This window comes from Oncorhynchus nerka, linkage group LG3 (assembly GCF_034236695.1).
Source record: "Oncorhynchus nerka isolate Pitt River linkage group LG3, Oner_Uvic_2.0, whole genome shotgun sequence".
NCBI classification, from domain to species: Eukaryota; Metazoa; Chordata; class Actinopteri; order Salmoniformes; family Salmonidae; genus Oncorhynchus; species Oncorhynchus nerka.
In genome coordinates this window covers 62,516,913-62,534,735 of record NC_088398.1, presented here as the reverse complement: position 1 = coordinate 62,534,735, position 17,823 = coordinate 62,516,913, and the positions used below count along the sequence as shown (strand labels likewise).

The 17,823-nt window shown below is 43.0% G+C and overlaps 2 protein-coding genes across 2 annotated transcripts; one reads left to right on the top strand and one right to left on the bottom strand.

The window, feature by feature from the left end:
• Positions 1-329: 329 nt before the first annotated feature.
• Positions 330-3,804, top strand: lg3h2orf76 (linkage group 3 C2orf76 homolog). Its single transcript, XM_029638676.2, has 5 exons — positions 330-705; positions 1,487-1,537; positions 2,158-2,195; positions 2,326-2,407; positions 3,555-3,804. The coding sequence occupies exons 1-5, from the start codon at positions 576-578 to the stop codon at positions 3,632-3,634; spliced, it is 381 nt and encodes a 126-aa protein (XP_029494536.1). The 5' UTR covers positions 330-575; the 3' UTR covers positions 3,635-3,804.
• Positions 3,805-3,946: 142 nt separating this feature from the next.
• On the bottom strand, positions 3,947-16,364 carry steap3 (STEAP family member 3, metalloreductase). Its single transcript, XM_029638647.2, has 5 exons — positions 16,273-16,364; positions 9,346-9,852; positions 7,077-7,604; positions 6,482-6,646; positions 3,947-6,272 (listed from the first exon to the last, which is right to left on the bottom strand). Exons 2-5 carry the CDS (start codon positions 9,835-9,837, stop codon positions 5,979-5,981), a joined length of 1,479 nt encoding a protein of 492 aa, XP_029494507.1. The 5' UTR covers positions 9,838-9,852; positions 16,273-16,364; the 3' UTR covers positions 3,947-5,978.
• Between the last annotated feature and the right edge of the window lie 1,459 nt (positions 16,365-17,823).

Genomic DNA, 17,823 nt, shown 5'->3' with positions numbered 1-17,823 from the left:
GTTTTCACAGGAAGTAAAATATAATGAACTGCATTAAGGGAAAAGCATTGTATCCAATTTACAGACGATTTAAGTAGTCATTCGGGTCCCTATAATAGAGTGGCCATAAAGAAAACTAAGTATATTCAGATATTTTAACTATTTGAATAGTATGACACAAAACATAGACAAAAACGATTTACTGGCAATTAAAATATGTATTCATATTTATCAAGAACATATTTAAATATTTTACACAACCGTAGCTTTAAACAGAGGTTATGTGAACAAATATATATATTGAAATTATAGACATATCAACACATCGAGTCTGAGCATTTTGAGCACAAATTCGTTTGCTCTTCTCTTGCGGAAGGGCCGTCATCCCGGAAGCGCGTGTTTATTTGTTGAAACTTTATTAAGAACAGACAAATCTTAACCAGTATCTAGCAATAAAGGTTCGACTCGGGTTCTAAATTAGTGTGAGCATCAATATATGCTTAAAGGGCTGCAGTGTCGACATTTCACTGTAAAGAGACATTTGCTTTGCTAGCTAGAAGTAAACAGTCACCTAACGTTAGCGTGCTAGCTACAGTATGTCCAGCGAGGCAGTCCTAACTGTTCGTTTGGTAAGGTCTTTTGAGCACCGAAATTTCAAGCCAGTTGTATTTAGTGGCGTGAATTTAGATCAAACGGTCCAGGAATTTATCCAGTTTGTGAAAAATGGTAAGTATGATTTATCTTTTTGGTATCTAGCTAAACATTATGTAGGGTGTTCACCCATAACATAATTCATTCAAGGTTTATATAAATATGTGAATGCACTAGAACATTCAGTCAGAAAAATAATAGGCCAAACACCATGTCTCTACCATATGGTTCAAAAGTGACCGACGATTTACTCTGAGAATTTAGCATGTTTAGAGTGAATGGAATGTCATTAGATGCATGATCAAAAAGTGGTAACTGCTCAATATAACTCTGTGGCGCTGCTCCGCGGCTAACTTCGAACCTCAACTGACCGGCTAGTGGCTGAAAACATGGCATTTTTCTAAATGAAATCCTCTGTTAAAATGTGTGTGTATATGTGTGTTATTTCCAATTAAAATGCCATAGAAGTGGCTCCTCTCAACGTAGATTGATTGCGGTTACAGGCAATGAAAGTCAAGGATCACCTCACAACACCAAATATGAGACGCATCCATGAGCGGTGTAGTCTAAACTAGCAATGGTTACGGCAAATTAACGTTCTTATTTCAACACTATCAAGTACAAGTATATTAAAGTTATAATATTGTAGAAAAGTCTGATTAGTTGTCATTTATGACATAGGGCAAAGAAAATTACGTTTACATTCATTTCGAGAGCCAACCTCTACCACCCTCTTGAATTGCCCCGAATTGCCTCTTGAATTGCCGTGAGTGAACGCCCGACATTATGAAAAATATTACTCAACATTCCATCATCTGCCTTTCTGATTCCATACATGTTGATTTGTCCCTTTTAGAAGTTAGCACGAGAGCCGGTTTACCACCCCCCTTCAAGAATTTTGGCTACGGTAAGTTATGGCTGCATTTTCAGTAGTAGCTTCTGCTGATTAGTGTGGGCAGACTGGAGCTCCGACGTTACATACGATTACGTTTTTAATTTAAAAAATGACCTTATTTCAGCATCAAAAGAATAGCACGCAATTACAAAGAACAATGTAATTTGTAATTGCTGGCTATTCTTTGGGTGCTGAAATCATTTTTTTATAACTTAATTTTGTGACGTCGGGGCTCCAGTCCAGTCGTGGCTACCCTACCATTGGCATTGCCCCGTATGGTGCTGCCCCTAGACCAGGGGTGTCAAACTCATTCCATGGAGAGTCTGGTGTCTGCAGATTTTTCCTTTCAATTAAGCCAGAGACAACCAGGTGTGGAGAGTTCCAGTGACCTTAATGTATCAATCAAGGGAGGAGTGAAAACCTGCAGACACTCAGCCCTCTGTGGAATGAGTTTGACACCTGTGCCATAGACATTTAATATTAATGGTAGGGTTTAGGAGTCGATTATCTTCTGAGAATGCAACATTTCAAGGTTATCCTTCACTAAACATTGTTGGACCCATTTGGCATGCATTCTTGATACATGCAGTATATTGATATGTCTAAACTTCTACATAATGTATCATTTGAAGACACAATGAAGATCATCCACCAGGCACATGGAGCAAAGGTATCCTCCTTGACACCTGACATATACACTCAGTAGTTATATCAATAAGCCTGTTGAATCTCTCCCATTGTCTATTCTAAATAATTGTGTTTTACAAAGCCAATCAAAATAATAAATGTTCTGTTTACAGACGAATGAGTTGGTGATGAGTTTGGAGGATGATGACAAGCTTATTCTGCAAGATGGACTAACCCTAAGAGATGCGGGCATTGGTATAGTCATCTTGTTTTTGTACATGTTAGATGGGGTCTTGTACATGTTAGATGGGGGTCTTCCTGGGGCATACCGCTATACATTATACAGTGCCGTTGGAAATTATTCAGACCCCTTGACTATTTCCACATTTTGTTATATTACAGCCTTATTCTAAAATGGAATAATAAAAATAAAATCTGAGCCATGAGGTTGAAGCAATTGTCCTTAGAGCTCTGAGACAAGTTTGTGTCGAGGCACAGAACTGAGGAAGGGTACCAAAACATTTCTGCAGCAGTTTGGAACCACCAAGACTATTCCTAGAGCTCGCCGCCCGGCCAAACTGAGCAATCGGGGGAGAAGGGCCTTGGTTAGGGAGGTGACCAAGAACCCCATGGTCACTCTGACTGAGCTCCAGAGTTCCTCTGTGGAGATATAAGAACGTTCCAGAAGGACAACCATCTCTGCAGCACTCCACCAATCAGACCTTTATGGTAGAGTGGCAAAACGGAAGCCACTCCTCAGTAAATTGCACATGACAGCCTGCTTTGAGTTTGCCAAAAGGTACCTGAAGGACTCTTAGACCATGAGAAACAAGATTATCCACAGAGGAACTATAGCTCTGTCAGTGACCATTGTGTTCTTGGTCACCTCTCTAACCAAGGCCCTTCTCCCATAATTGCTCAGTTTGGCTGGGCGGGGAGCTCTAGGAATAGTCCCCTTCCCCCATGAAGCTGGTTGAGAGAATGCAAAGCTGTCAAAGGCAAAGGGTGGTTACTTTGAAGAATCTCAAATATAAAATATATTTGGATTTGTTAAACTTTTTTTTTTTTTTTTTTTTTTGGTTACATGATTCCATGTGTTATCTCATAGTTTTGATGTCTTCACTATTTTAAAAAATAGTAAAAAACAAAGAAAAACCCTGGAATGAGTATGTGTCCAAACTTTTGACTGGTACTGTATGTGTATTTGGAAAGTATTCAGACCCCTTGACTTTTTTTTTTTTGCAAGTGTTTTAAAAATAAAAAAGATACCTTATTTACATAAGTATTCAGACCGTTTGTGTGTGTATTTTATGAGTTGGAACTGCATTCAGGCAACATCCTGGTAATTAAATATTGTCAAAGTGAAGGGTCTTATTTTATTCCTGTTTTCTTTTTGTTTCAGCAAATGAAACAGAATTGGCCTTCTTCAGGAAAGAGGATTATAAGCTCTTTAAAGCCAACCCCCAACCGGCCTGGTGGTAAGGGTGTTTACTGGCCTTCATCCCCCACTTCACCACGGAAGAGGGGATTCTGATCTGACATGGAGGATACACATGGATGGAAGATTGGGGGGGTGACATGTGCCTTCAGACCTTCAAGTATTTTCATTTAACATGCCATTTATATATATAAAACATGTTTTTGCCTCTCCACTGAAATGCACTTTCCATTTATTTGGTGGTGTTGAATATGATTATGGTTTTACATGGATTTTCATTGTACTTACTAGTTTCCTGTAAGACCTGTTTTATTACTGTAAACATGATTCCAAATTAAATCACTGGTTTGAAATGATTCATCTAAAAAGCTTTATTGCATAAGTACAGTGAAGTATTTCCCCCCTTGCTGAAATGGGTCCAAATATGGCATATAAGCTTTAATATTCAATAGAAAAAGGAAATGTATTCTTACCCAAGGAGAAACCACTGGCTTTGCTCATTCTAGTTTTTACAAGTAAATACGGTACTGCATTACACACACACACAAATGAATCACAAAAAGGCCCTTTATCACAGCTATACACTGTACCAGGCAAGATGGGTCCATAGACTCATGCTGCTTCATGCCAAGTTCTGACTCCACAGGAACCGGGATTGTCAACCGGTGATTTTTTCCACTCAATTGTCCAGTGTGGGTGATTGCGTGCCCAATGGAGCATCTTATTTTTAGCTGATCGGAGTGGAACCCAGTATAGACAAGGATCGATGAATTGTGCGTTCCACGATACCTTTCTGCACACCACTTGTACTGCGCAGTTATTTTTCTGTTTTTGGTCCGCCTGTGCATGATTCTTGACATTTTCCTTTGACCTCTCATCAACGAGCTTTTTTTCGCCCACAGTAATGCCGCTGACTGGGCATGTTTGGTTTGTCGCATCATTCTCGGTAAACCCTAGACATTGTCGTATGTGAAAATCCCAGGAGTGAGGCTGTTTTTGAGATATTGGATCCGGCGCACCTGGCCCAGACGATCATACCACTCAGTTGCTTAGATTACTCGTTTTGCCCATTTTAACATTCAATCGAACTGTAACTGACTGGCTCAATGCCGTCTCCATTTTCATAAACTGGGTGGTGTACCTAATAAACTGGCTGGTGAGTGTATATCGCACATTATGTGTGCGCTGAAGACACTTTCCTTCAGTTAATTGCTCATTTCCCAGGTTGACAGTAGTTGTGTGTTTTGTGACGGATGTGTCCAGTCTCCTTACATAATGATGTTGTTAGGACTGGAGCTGCTGTGGTAGCGAAACTAATGCAAAACTCAAGACTCCAATATTAGCAGGCAGTGTTTGTCTAAACACTTTGTCCACTTTGAAGTGCTAAGACAGAGTGGCTATATAAGGAATGGAACAAAAATGAACAGGGCCTGCTACCATTATAACCTATTCAGCTGTCAGATGTGGGCATTAACAAGCAAGAACTGAGATGGAAAGATAATGGAGAAATGTCAAGAGGAGTTATTTTCGTATAGAGAGAGGGGATTCTATACGTAATGCAAAGATGGGAGAACTATAAGGCCAATAGGAGTTGTTCATGTACATACAAGGAGTGACTATATGTGCAATGTAAAGACGGGAAAAACTATAAAGTCAGAACTCTGTGATTAGAGAATTTAGTATTTTCCATGGAAAGGCTCGGCTCTGTTGCATTTGTAATAAAGTCTAAATTGAATTCACAAGTTCCGGTATCTGTGCAAATATTTGACTCAAGATATTCCACAACACTGCACACAGACTGTCTGTCTGGAAGCGACAGCGCAGTAACACACAGCTGAACAACAAAGACGGACCGTATTAACTAGGTCTCTAACACTAATCCTTATACAGACTTCTGTCTATCATTTTTTTTCCTATTTCAGGGTCAAGTGCAGCTTCTCAGTTGAGGCTCAATTCAGGCACTTCTGGTTGGTAAATCTTGTCGAATAGTGGGTTTGGAGATTTGAACATGCTGAAATTGACCAGAAAGTAGTCACATCCTTCTTCACTTTACCCAAGAGAAGCTTAGAGGTCTAGTCAAATATGAAATGTCTTGCTATGATACTCAGTGAAAGTGATACATATTTCTGTTCATGTTTCTTAACCCAGTTAAACAAATCATTTATCATAACAGAAGATAGTATATTGGACTTGTGAGGTAACCTTTCAGTATTTCAGTTTCTAGAAAAATAGTAACACTTTTCTTGAGTTTGTTTCTTATTTGGATTTAAAAATGAAGTTGCATTAAAAAGTGCCATAGTGTGTGTCAGACAAAATATGTACAACAAACCATCCCTTTCATCAGAGCTAGAAAATGGATTTGCACTGAGTCTCTACTTGATTGGACCGTCACACATCACCACTTAAGTCCCTGGGCAGAACGCCATTGGCTGTGTCCTCTTGGGTCTGAGGAGGGTGGTGGCATGGACTCTCCCAGCCTCGACGTATCTTTGCCAATCTGAACGCTAGGCAGGGCAGTGCCAGGAAGAGCCGACCCACCAGGACCAGACAGGGCAGGATCAGTGCCAGCAGGTATGTGGGGGGCATGTAGTAAGGGTAAGCAAATGAGAAGAAAGCAAAGTCCCAGCTGAAGAAGAGGGTGTGCATGATGGAGAGAGTCAAGGCAGCGTACCCCAACCCTGACTGGAGACATGATAGAAAACCGCTCAAAATGTTGCAATAAACTACAGGTGCATACAAAAGTGTCAAGTATCGTGCTGTTAGCTACTCACCAGTACAAAAGTGTCAAGTATTGTGCTGTTAGCTACTCACCAGTACAAAAGTGTCAAGTATTGTGCTGTTAGCTACTCACCAGTACAAAAGTGTCAAGTATTGTGCTGTTAGCTACTCACCTGTACAAAAGTGAACTCTCTCCAACTGAGAGCGTTACCCACCGAGGGTAGAGATGTGATGGCCAGAAGAGTCAGAACACCAAGTCCCAGAATGCCAGAGGATAGATAAAAGTCCGATCTCCACACCTGAGGCTCCTCCCAGGAATGCTCCACTCCTGCCTTCACCTGAAGGGGCACAAAGACCGGTTAGTGGAAAACCAAATGATTCGCTGATGCAGTTAAAAGCATTAAAACACTGGGAGACTGTGAGAAAAGTGTGAGAGGAACACTTAATCTGTGGATCAACTAATGAGCGCGCACTGCCTTCTCCCACTTGTGAACAACGCTCTATGGGAGAGCTGGATGCGTGAGAGCATCCTGCCCCCAAGAAGCAGCTCTTAACGGAGTCAGTCTGTTAATTAGTCCTCAGCCACACTCTGTCACGTCTAGTTCACACTCATAGAGAGTTCAAAATGCAGCCCCGGCCTACTGCTCCACAGCAGTGACATCACCAACCACGGTTGGTAACATTTTATTTGGATAGTCCCCTACTGATGGATTATAGATGTTCAACTAGCTATGAGTTCAACCTGTTCAACTGACTCCAACCACTCACCTGTCTGTACGCTGCATCCAGCAGCCTGTATTGGGAAGCCTTGCGCAGGGTCAGACACATACTGTAGACTGCATGCAGCCCGGCACATAGGAAGCTCAGCAGGCCTAGCTGTTTGCGTCTCCCCATCCAGTGGTCCAGCCAGCCGGGGAAGTGGCTGTACTTTGTTCCCCGGACCAGCTGCAGTGTGGCAGCCCACAGTCCCGGGAGGTAGACCAGCGCCAGGATCACCAGGGCCACTGCTGGTAGCGTCTCGTTCACCGTCTCCAGGGGTAGCTGGTAGAAGTTGTTTTGCCCCCGGGACAGATAGGGCATGAGAACACCACGCAGGAAGTTGTAGCCGTAGAAGAAAAGGATGAGGAGGAAGGTGACCATTAGGGGGCCGCCCCAGGATGGGAAGAGGCGCAGGGGGGCGTCCTCAACATGCCTAGAGCTAGCAAGGCCTCCCATGTCCACTGCCAGGAAACTCATACAGCGAGCCAGCTGGATCACAGTTCTCTTGGCCTCAGGACAGTCACTGCTGATCAGGACCTGGGAGGGGCAGGGGGGAGAGGACTGATTAGGAGAAATTGAGGCTCACATTGTGTGGGTGAGTGCCTGTCGGTGTGCTAAATCTATAACTACATATAGTGGCAATAAAAAGTATGTGAACCCTTTGGAATTACCTGGATTTCTGCATAAATTGATCATCATATTTGATCTGACCTTCATCTAAGTCACAACAATAGACAAACATAGTGTGCTTAAACCAATAACACACAAACTATTGTATTTTTCTTGTCTATATTGAATACATATTTTAAACATTCACAGTGTAGGTTGGAAAAAGTATGTGAATCCCTAAACTATTGACTTCTCCAAAAGCTAATTGGAGTCAGGAGTCAGCTAACCTGGAGTCCAACCAATGAGACGAGATTGGAGATGTTGTTAGAGCTGCCTTGCCCTATAAAAAAACACTCACAAAAAGCATTGCCTGATTGCTATTCACAAGAAGCATTGCCTGATGTGAACCATGCCTCGAACAAAACAGATCTCAGAAGACTTGCATAAAGCTGGAAAGGGTTACAAAAGTATCTCTCAAAGCCTTGATGTTCATCAGTCCACGGTAAGACAAATTGTCTGTAAATGGAGACAGCTCAGCACTGTAGCTACTCTCCCTAGGAGTGGCCGTCCTGCAAAGATGACTGCAAGAGCACAGCGCAGAATTCTCAATGAGGTTAAAAATAATCCTAGAGTGTCAGCTAATGACTTACAGAAATCTCTGGAACATGCTGGTACATGCTAACATTTCTGTTGACGAGTCTACAATACGTAAAACACTAAACAAGAATGGTGTTCATGGGAGGTCACTACGGAAGAAGTCACTGCTGTCCAAAAAACCCCATTGCTGTACATCTGAAGTTTGCAAAAGAACACCTGGATGTTCCAGCGAGCTACTTGCAAAATATTCTGTGGATAGATTAAACTACAGTTGAGTTGTTTGGAAGGAACACACAATACTATGTGTGGAGAAAAAAAGGCAGAGCACACCAACATCAAAACTCATCCCAACTGTAAAGTACGGTGGAGGGAGCATCATGGTTTTGGGCTGCTTTGCTGCCTGAGGGCCTGGAGAGCTTGATATCATCGACGGAAAAATGAATTCCCAAGTTTATCAAGACATTTTGCAGGAGAATGTTAGGCTATCCGTCTGCCAATTGAAGCTCAACAGAAGTTGGGTGATGCAACTGGACAACAACCCAAAACACAGACGTAAATCAACAACAGAATGGCTTCAACAGAAGAAAATACGCCTCCTGGAGTGGCCCAGTCAGTCCTGACCTCAACCCGATTGAGATGCTGTGGCATGACCTCAAGAGAACAGTTCACACCAGACATCCCAAGAATATTGCTGAACTGAAACAATTTTGTAAAGAGGAACTTCTCCTGACCTTGCAGGTCTGATCCGCAACTACAGAAAACGTTTGGTTGAGGTTATTGCTGCCAAAGGAGGGTCAAACAGTTATTAAGGGTTCAAATACTTTTCCCACCCTGCACTGTGAATGTTTACAGCGGGTTCAATAAAGACATGAACATGGATCATTTTTTGTGTGTTATTAGTTTAAGCAGACTGTTTTCGTCTATTATTGTTACCTAGATGAAGATCAGATCAAATTTGATGACCAATTTATGCAGAAATCCAGGTATTTCCAAAGGGTTCACATTATTTTTCTTGCCACTGTATATAATGTGTGGAGTTGTATGTACAGTATATACATGATTACTCTCTTACCCGCCTGCTGCCGTCATGAGCTCCAGTCTGTAGGGCCCAGGCTGAGACCACATTGAAGCCCTTCACCACTCTGCTCTCTGGGAACAGCTCTGCCAGCCTCTCAGCGTTAGACGGCTCTCCACTGTTAAGCTTGGTGGCGTTGCTCACATCCACCAGCACCTTCCCAGCCAGCACATCCCTCAACCCCACCAGGGTGTGGTAGTGTTCAGGGTAGAGAGCAGCAAAGACAACTTTCTCTGTGCCAACCATCGCCTCCCGCTGTGTGAGAAGCTGAACCCCATCAGGAAACTGTCCGGTGGCTATATGCTTTGGGTTACGGCTGCCGACCACTACCCTATAACCACAGGCAACTAATCGCACAGCCAGGGAGCGGGAGTAGTCACCTGAGCCTAGGATGCCCACTGTGGGGTTTCCCGGGTCACAGGGCAGGGATTCCTCTGGGGTGTCAAATGAGTTGGACAGCAGGGGTGTCCTCATGTCGCCAAGAGGCATGTTGGACCTGTAGAGCTGGAAGAGGCGTTGAGGCTGTTATTACATACTATTAATACTACACATTGTAATTACATAGTTTTTTCATATATTCATAGTAACTATATTAAGTTCAACTATGGCACTATAATGCAAACAAGAGCCATATCCACATCAAATAGCCATATCATTCGTGGAGCATTTCACATTATGCTACACTCGCATTAACATCTACTAACCATGTGTATGTGACAAATAATATTTGATTTGACAAATTGAATATATGAGTACTACTTGTTGCTGTAATACTGCCACTAAATTCTGGATTGGCCTTACATTTTCATCATGCAACCATTCAAATATCACATGCCCTTTTCCCTGTCCAAATATCAAATGATGTAGTGTCCTCTGCCAACTACACAACATCAAATCAAAGTTTATTTGTCACGTGCGCCGAATACAACAGGTGTATGCAACAGTGAAATGCTTACTTACAGGCTCTAACCAATAGTGCAAAAAAGGTATTAGGCGAACAATAGGTAGGTAAAGAAATAAAACAACAGTAAAAAGACAGGCTATATACAGTAGCGAGGCTATAAAAGTAGCGAGGCTACATACAGACACCGGTTAGTCAGGCTGATTGAGGTAGTATGTACATGTAGATATGGTTTAAGTGACAATGCATATATGATGAACAGAGAGTATCAGTAGCATAAAAGAGGGGTTGGCGGGTGGTGGGTGGGACACAATGCAGATAGCCCATTTAGCCAATGTGCGGGAGCACTGGTTGGTCGGCCCAATTGAGGTAGTATGTACATGAACGTATAGTTAAAGTGACTATGCATATATGATAAACAGAGAGTAGCAGCAGCGTAAAAAGAGGGGTGGGGGGTAATAACTGTTGAGAAGCCTTTTTGTCCTAGACTTGGCACTTCGGTACCGCTTGCCATGCGGTAGAAGAGAGAACAGTCTATGACTGAGGTGGCTGGGTTCTTTGACAATTTTTAGGGCCTTCCTCTGACACCGCCTGGTGTAGAGGTCCTGGATGGCAGGCAGCTTAGCCCCAGTGATGTACTGGGCCGTACGCACTACCCTCTGTAGTGCCTTGCGGTCGGAGGCCGAGCAATTGCCGTACCAGGCAGTGATGCAACCAGTCATCACATGCTCTCGATGTTGCAGCTGTAGAACCTTTTGAGGATCTCAGGACCCATGCCAAATGGGGGGGATAGGCTTTGTCGTGGGAATAGGCTTTGTCGTGCCCTCTTCACGACGGTCTTGGTTTGTTTGGACCATTCTAGTTTGTTGTTGATGTGGACACCAAGGAACTTGAAGCTCTCGACCTGCTCCACTACAGCCCCGTCGATGAGAATGGGGGCGTGCTCGGTCCTCCTTTTTCTGTAGTCCACAATCATCTCCTTAGTCTTGGTTACGTTGAGGGATAGGTTGTTATTCTGGCACCACCTGGCCAGGTCTCTGACCTCCTCTCTATAGGCTGTCTCGTCGTTGTCGGTGATCAGGCCTACCACTGTTGTGTCGTCTGCAAACTTAATGATGGTGTTGGAGTCGTGCAGTTGTGGGTGAACAGGGAGTACAGGAGGGGACTGAGCACGCACCCCTGGGGAGCTCCAGTGTTGAGGATCAGTGTGGCAGATGTGTTGCTACCTACCCTCACCACCTGGGGGAGGCCTGTCAGGAAGTCCAGGATCCAGTTTTAGAGGGAGGTGTTTAGTCCAAGGATCCTTAGCTTAGTGATGAGCTTTGAGGGTACTATAGTGTTGAACGCTGAGCTGTAGTCAATGAATAGCATTCTCACATAAGTGTTCCTTTTGTCCAGGTGGGAAAGGGCAGTGTGGAGTGCAATAGAGATTGTATCATCGGTGGATCTGTTTGGGCGGAGTGCAAATGGGAGTGGGTCTAGGGTTTCTGGGATAATGGTGTTGATGTGAGCCATTACCAACCTTTCAAAGCACTTCATGGCTACGGACGTGAGTGCTACGCGTCTGTAGTCATTTAGGCAGGTTGCCTTTGTGTTCTTGGGCACAGGGAATATGGTGGTCTGCTTGAAACATGTTGGTATTACAGACTCAATCAGGGACATGTTGAAAATGTCAGTGAAGACACCTGCCAGTTGGTCAGAACATGCCCGGAGCACACGTCCTGGTAATCCGTCTGGCCCCGCAGCCTTGTGTATGTTGACCTGTTTAAAGGTCTTACTCACGTCGGCTATGAAGACTGTGATCACACAGCCGTCCGGAACAGTTGATGCTCTCCTGCATGCCTCAGTGTTGCTTGCCTCGAAGCGAGCATAGAAGTGATTTGGCTTGTGTCACTGGTCAGCTCGCGGCTGTGCTTCTCTTTGTAGTCTGTATTAGTTTACAAGCCCTGCCACATAAGACGAGCGTTGGAGCCGGTGTAGTATGATTCAATCTTAGCCCTGTATTGACGCTTTGCCTGTTTGATGGTTCTTCGCAGGGCATAGCAGGATTTCTTGAAGGCGGCAGCTCTCATCTCAGTGCGAATGTTGCCTGTAATCCATGGCTTCTGGTTGACTGATGTGGTGTACTCCTCAATGCCATCGGAAGAGTCCCAGAACATGTTCCAGTCTGTGATAGCAAAACAGTCCTGTAGTTTAGCATCTGCTTCGTCTGACCACTTTTTTATAGACTGAGGCCAAAACTATGTGGACACCTGCTTGTCGAACATCTCATTCCAAAATCATGACCATTAATATGGAGTTGGTCTCCCCTTTGCTGCTATAACAGCCTCCACTCTTCTGGGAAGGCTTTCCATTATATGTTGCAACACTGCTGCGGGGACTTGATTCCATTCAGCCACAAGAGCATTAGTGAGGTTGGGCACTGATGTTGGGCGATTAGATCTGGCTCAGTCGGCGTTCCAATTAATTCCAAAGGTGTTTAATGCTCTGTGCAGGCCAGTCAAGTCCTTCCACACCGATCTAGACAAACCATTTCTGTATGGACCTCGATTTGTGCACGGGGGCATTGTCATGCCAGTCAGACAGTCAGCCTCAGACCATTATTCCTCCACCACCAAGCTTGTGAGGCCTACCACTTCGCGGCTGAGCCATTGTTGTTCCTAGACTTTTCCACTTCACAATAACAGCATTTACATTTGACCAGGGCAGCTCTTGCAGGGCAGAAATTCGACGAACTGACTTGTTGGAAAGGTGGCATCCTACAACGGTGCCACGTTGAAAGTCATGGAGCTCTTCAGTAAGGCCATTCTATTGCCAATGTTTGTCTATAGAGATTGCTTGGCTGTGTGCTTGATTTTATACGCCTGTCAGCAATGGGTGTGGCTGAAATAGCCGAATCCACTTATTTGAAGGTGTCCACATACTTATGTGTAAGAAATGCATTTATTTAACACTGCCAAACAGCACGACAAGCAGTGGCGACTTGTCATTCAGGGCAGAGTCACACCTGTTTTGAGGCCTGCATTTTAGTATGTTTTTGGGGGGAGGGGGCCCTTCCTGTTTTGCATGTTATTTTGGCATTAAACGTGTCACATATCAGTTTGCAAACCATGTAAAAAAAGATATATACATCATTTAGTTAATAACGCTGCATATAAACATGGTCTTTTTTTTGTTTTCTTGAGTAAGGCAGCTCCAAAATGCAGGTGTTTCAGCCTAGCTCAGTGCTTTTTGTGGTGGTGGGGCAAGCCAGCAGAAAATACAGAGCGTTGCGACGTCATTGGCTCAGTGTTCTGTCACTCATGGGGACACTACGTCACCGCCAAGTCTAAGGGGAGACCTCAAATTCTAGCCCCTTGAGTGATGCCATAGAGTTACATTAGAAGGGCTCATCCAAGAAGGCTCAATGTCATTGGCCACAGATAATATTACGTCAAATCACGTTATACGTACAGTAGCTTTTTGCACAATAGCCTTGATTGGACTGATCATGTCAACATCATACTTTAACATTTTTTAGCTAGCCGTCATCATCATGAATCAAGTCGACAATCTACTGGCAAATCCTTTTTAATCCTTGTCATATGAAGAGAAATTATAGATAAAATGTATTGGGGCTCATTTGCCATTGGACATAAACATTGGAAATGTTGGAAATCTCAAATTCAACAATGAGTGGTTTGGAAGGAATCAGTGGCTAACTGCAATTATTACAAAGCAATCATTAGCCTGCTATTCAGTGGAGTGGCTGTGTGGTGGAGTGGCTCTTTTCCTAGTTTTAAAATGATAAACATTCAACATTGGCCATGCTGTCAATGAAGCATGATTTGTGCCGCGCTCAAAACAACTGTTAACTCTGAAATGCAAAATCAGACTTTTGTGAGTTCAAGACAATTGGAAACTCGGGGAAAAACGTTTTGAACTTTCATCCAACTCGAAATTGTACATTCGGAACTCGGGCATCTTTCTAGAGCTACAACCTGAACATTACTGACGTTATTATGATTCTACCATTTTTTCCCCTGAGTTCCCAGTTGTCTCGAAAGCACCATAAATCCAGAGAATGCCAGACATTGATGACAAAGTTTGATGATCAAATCTGCCCACGAAGGACCGCCACGCCACCTTCCTGTTCAAGTGAGCACAGCACAACAAGGTGAGTCTAATGTCTTGTATGCTGCTGCATAAATGATGTAATATGCCAGGGAGATATGTATACTGTAGCTAAGAAAGTAATACTAAGTGTATGTTGTGTAGTAAGCTTTTAGTAGCCCATGTGCCTCACCCTAATAATTTGGTCTATTTTCCACTCTTAATTTTGCCTACTGTTCTGACTTGGTGGTGCACACACTGTTTAAGAGAAATGTAATCAGTGAATATTGTAAGAGCTTTCATTGTTTACATGCCCCCTTTATTTATCCTATGGTTCTGACTTGGTGTACAGGGAGAACACTGTAAGAATGGCCCATGTTCTGAATTCTGTTGCTGTATATTTCAAAAGTGCTGAACAAACAGTTATATTTACTACGTCCGTCCTAGCTCGCTCATTAATGTCTTAATCGAAATGACAGATTGCCTCTTTTCTGCTTGTCGTCCACTTATGCCATAGTTTATACATCAATTGTCAGTAGAAACCACACTTGTTTAACCCTCCTGCTGTGTTCCAGTCGAATTGGACCGATTTACAGTTCTCTCTCTGAAAAATGTAGTTAATTTAATTGTCATATGGTTCCATGACTTTGTCCACACAGGGCATCTGAACACACAAAACACATTTGGATGATTTTCATAAAATTTTGGGTGTTTTATTTAACCTTTGTATACCTATGGTGTTCCCAGTCATTAGATGGGTGAGACTACAATTAGTGTATAAAATTGAGTTCCGGCACATGCCCATTCATCAGATGGACACACTTCTCCTCCCAGCCCCCACATGGATGTGTTTGACACACACACACACACACACACACACACACACACACACACACACACACACACACACACACACACACACACGCACACACACACACACACTCCCCTTCTTGGCTTCCATGGCAACCCCCACGGGAACCTTTTCCCAATAGAATCTTTCCCCCAGGGAAACACACCTGTGGCATTCTCACAAGCAATCGCAACATTGTTTCAACAATATATAGAACTTTTCTTGCAGCTATTGTATATAAAGCTTTTTTTGGGGTCTTGCTCACAATTAATTCTGTGGCAACACAATGACCAAACGATATACTGTATGTGAGGCTCTTGATCATATTTTTGATCATGACACTGGAGAAGAGGAGAGAGTCCTTATTAAACTTGGACACAAAGTAGTCTGTGATAAATATCACAATATGTTTCATCTGAGAATTTGTTAAAGTCAAAATAATCCATACATGATGTGTTTCTTTTACTCAAAAACTAGTTGTATGAGCTCAGGTCAATGAGGCCTACAGGCCATAAATAGCAAATGGAAGTTGTAATGTTCTTGTAAACTTGTAATGTTCACAAGAACTTAAGTTTATAAAATATCTAACACAACATTAGGTGATCATATATTTATTATTATGGATTTATAATCAGCTATAATTGTGCGGCAATTTGGACCGGGAACACAGAATTAATTAACATGAAACGAACACAACAGGAGGATTAACCAAGTCAGACATATCAGCTATGTTTTTTTTTAAAGGCCGTAAAAGAGACAGAATGAACTCTTTCGCTGCAAGACAAGGCTCCGTTGATAGCCAGGTGTAGCAGTTGTGAGGTTTTGGGACTCTGCTGTTGGGACAGCTTTATGTAGGCTCTAACAGTTTGTGGGAAACATTTGTCACCATTATAGTGCAATTCATGTATTGTTTAGCGTTGTTTTGGGTTGTGTAGTGGCTTTGCTGGAATTGCATACCACATGTTGTTTTTTGCCCCACCAAGATTTCCATTCTAAAATCGACACTGACGACAAGGGAATAATATCATATGTATTTTATGCCAATAGTTTGTTATTCGAGGCGCATATTCATTGCACTTACGTGTGTTGTTTATGAAGCAGAATCCGTCATATGCCTTGCAGATGCCGAACTGCGTTACAACAAGACTCTGCCCACATCGCTCCGCCCGTCTGTGTACGGAAGATAACTATGGCCGTGCAGAACACCCGTGCAACATGCAGTTCCTTGTGATCCGATTAGACAGATAATATACACAGAAGATAATAATAGCTATGCGGTTTCATAGTATATTATGAAATTAGCTGTTGTGTAAAATGTGCCATGTAAAAACACACTGGTATATGATATGAAAGATTGCTGTATCTTTATTGGACTTTCAGTCACATAATTCGTTATTTAAAAAAATATATATTATATTAGATTTATATGTAATAAGATTATGTCATAAAGTTGTTACATATGCGGTTTGTACAATTGTGCGCACTTACTAACGCGGGAAAGGAAAAACAATTTCTGGGCAATAGATTACAGACTTTTCCCGACAGGTGTCACTGTTGAACTGTGCTTGGACAGAGTCAGAGAGAGGTGACTGAGGTGCCTTACCAAACGTTGGAGGTGCTGCTCACTTTGAGATGTTTTCAACATCAAAACTGTAGTGTACTTATGCAATAAGTCCATGTCCCAGGCAACCTGTTATGTAGATCCATATGATTCAATCCAAAGAGAATGGTAAAGATAAGAGGTGCAAATTCAGGATTTTATTCAGCTCTGATCTTTTCTATTCATTTGAGGTTTAGGCAGAAATACCATACCAATGACATGGGATGTGAATTCAACTTATAACTTTAAGGTCAGAAAAAAACGTGTTGGGGACTGGAAGGAGACTCCCACATGGCTGACATCGGTTCCTGTCCTGGGGTGTGTGTGTTGGGGTTAGGCGGGTTACCTGTCACTCTGCTGAGCATTGCGGGCTCTGTGGAGTAGAGGTGCCAAAGTCACCCCGAGGAGGGCAGAGAAGTCTCCCTCTCATAACTCAGGTCACAGCTCTGACACCTAACTACCTAATTAGGCATCATCTACAATATCCCTTCACAGTTTAAGCATGCCAATACGCACGCACGCACGCACGCACGCACGCACGCACGCACGCACGCACGCACGCACGCACGCACACACACACACACACACACACACACACACACACACACACACACACACACACACACACACACACACACACACCTACCTGTATTGGAGCGTTCTGACTTTCATGGTCATCTGAGATAGTCATCGCCATAAGATGCTTATAAGTAGAGTATAGCCAATTATGCACAGATGGTACACTATATACACAAAAGTATGTGGACAAATTAGTGGATTTGGCTATTTCAGCCACACCCGTTGCTGACAGGTGTATAACATCGAACACACAGCCATGCAATCTCTATAGACAAACATTGGCAGCAGAATGGCCTTACTGAAGAGCTCAGTGACTTTCAAGGGGGCACTGTCATAGGATGCCAGCTTTCCAACAAGTCACTTCATCAAATTTCTGCCCTGCAAGATCTGCCCCAGTCAACTGTAAATGCTTTCATCGTGAAGTGGAAACCTCTAGGAGCAAGAACGGATCAG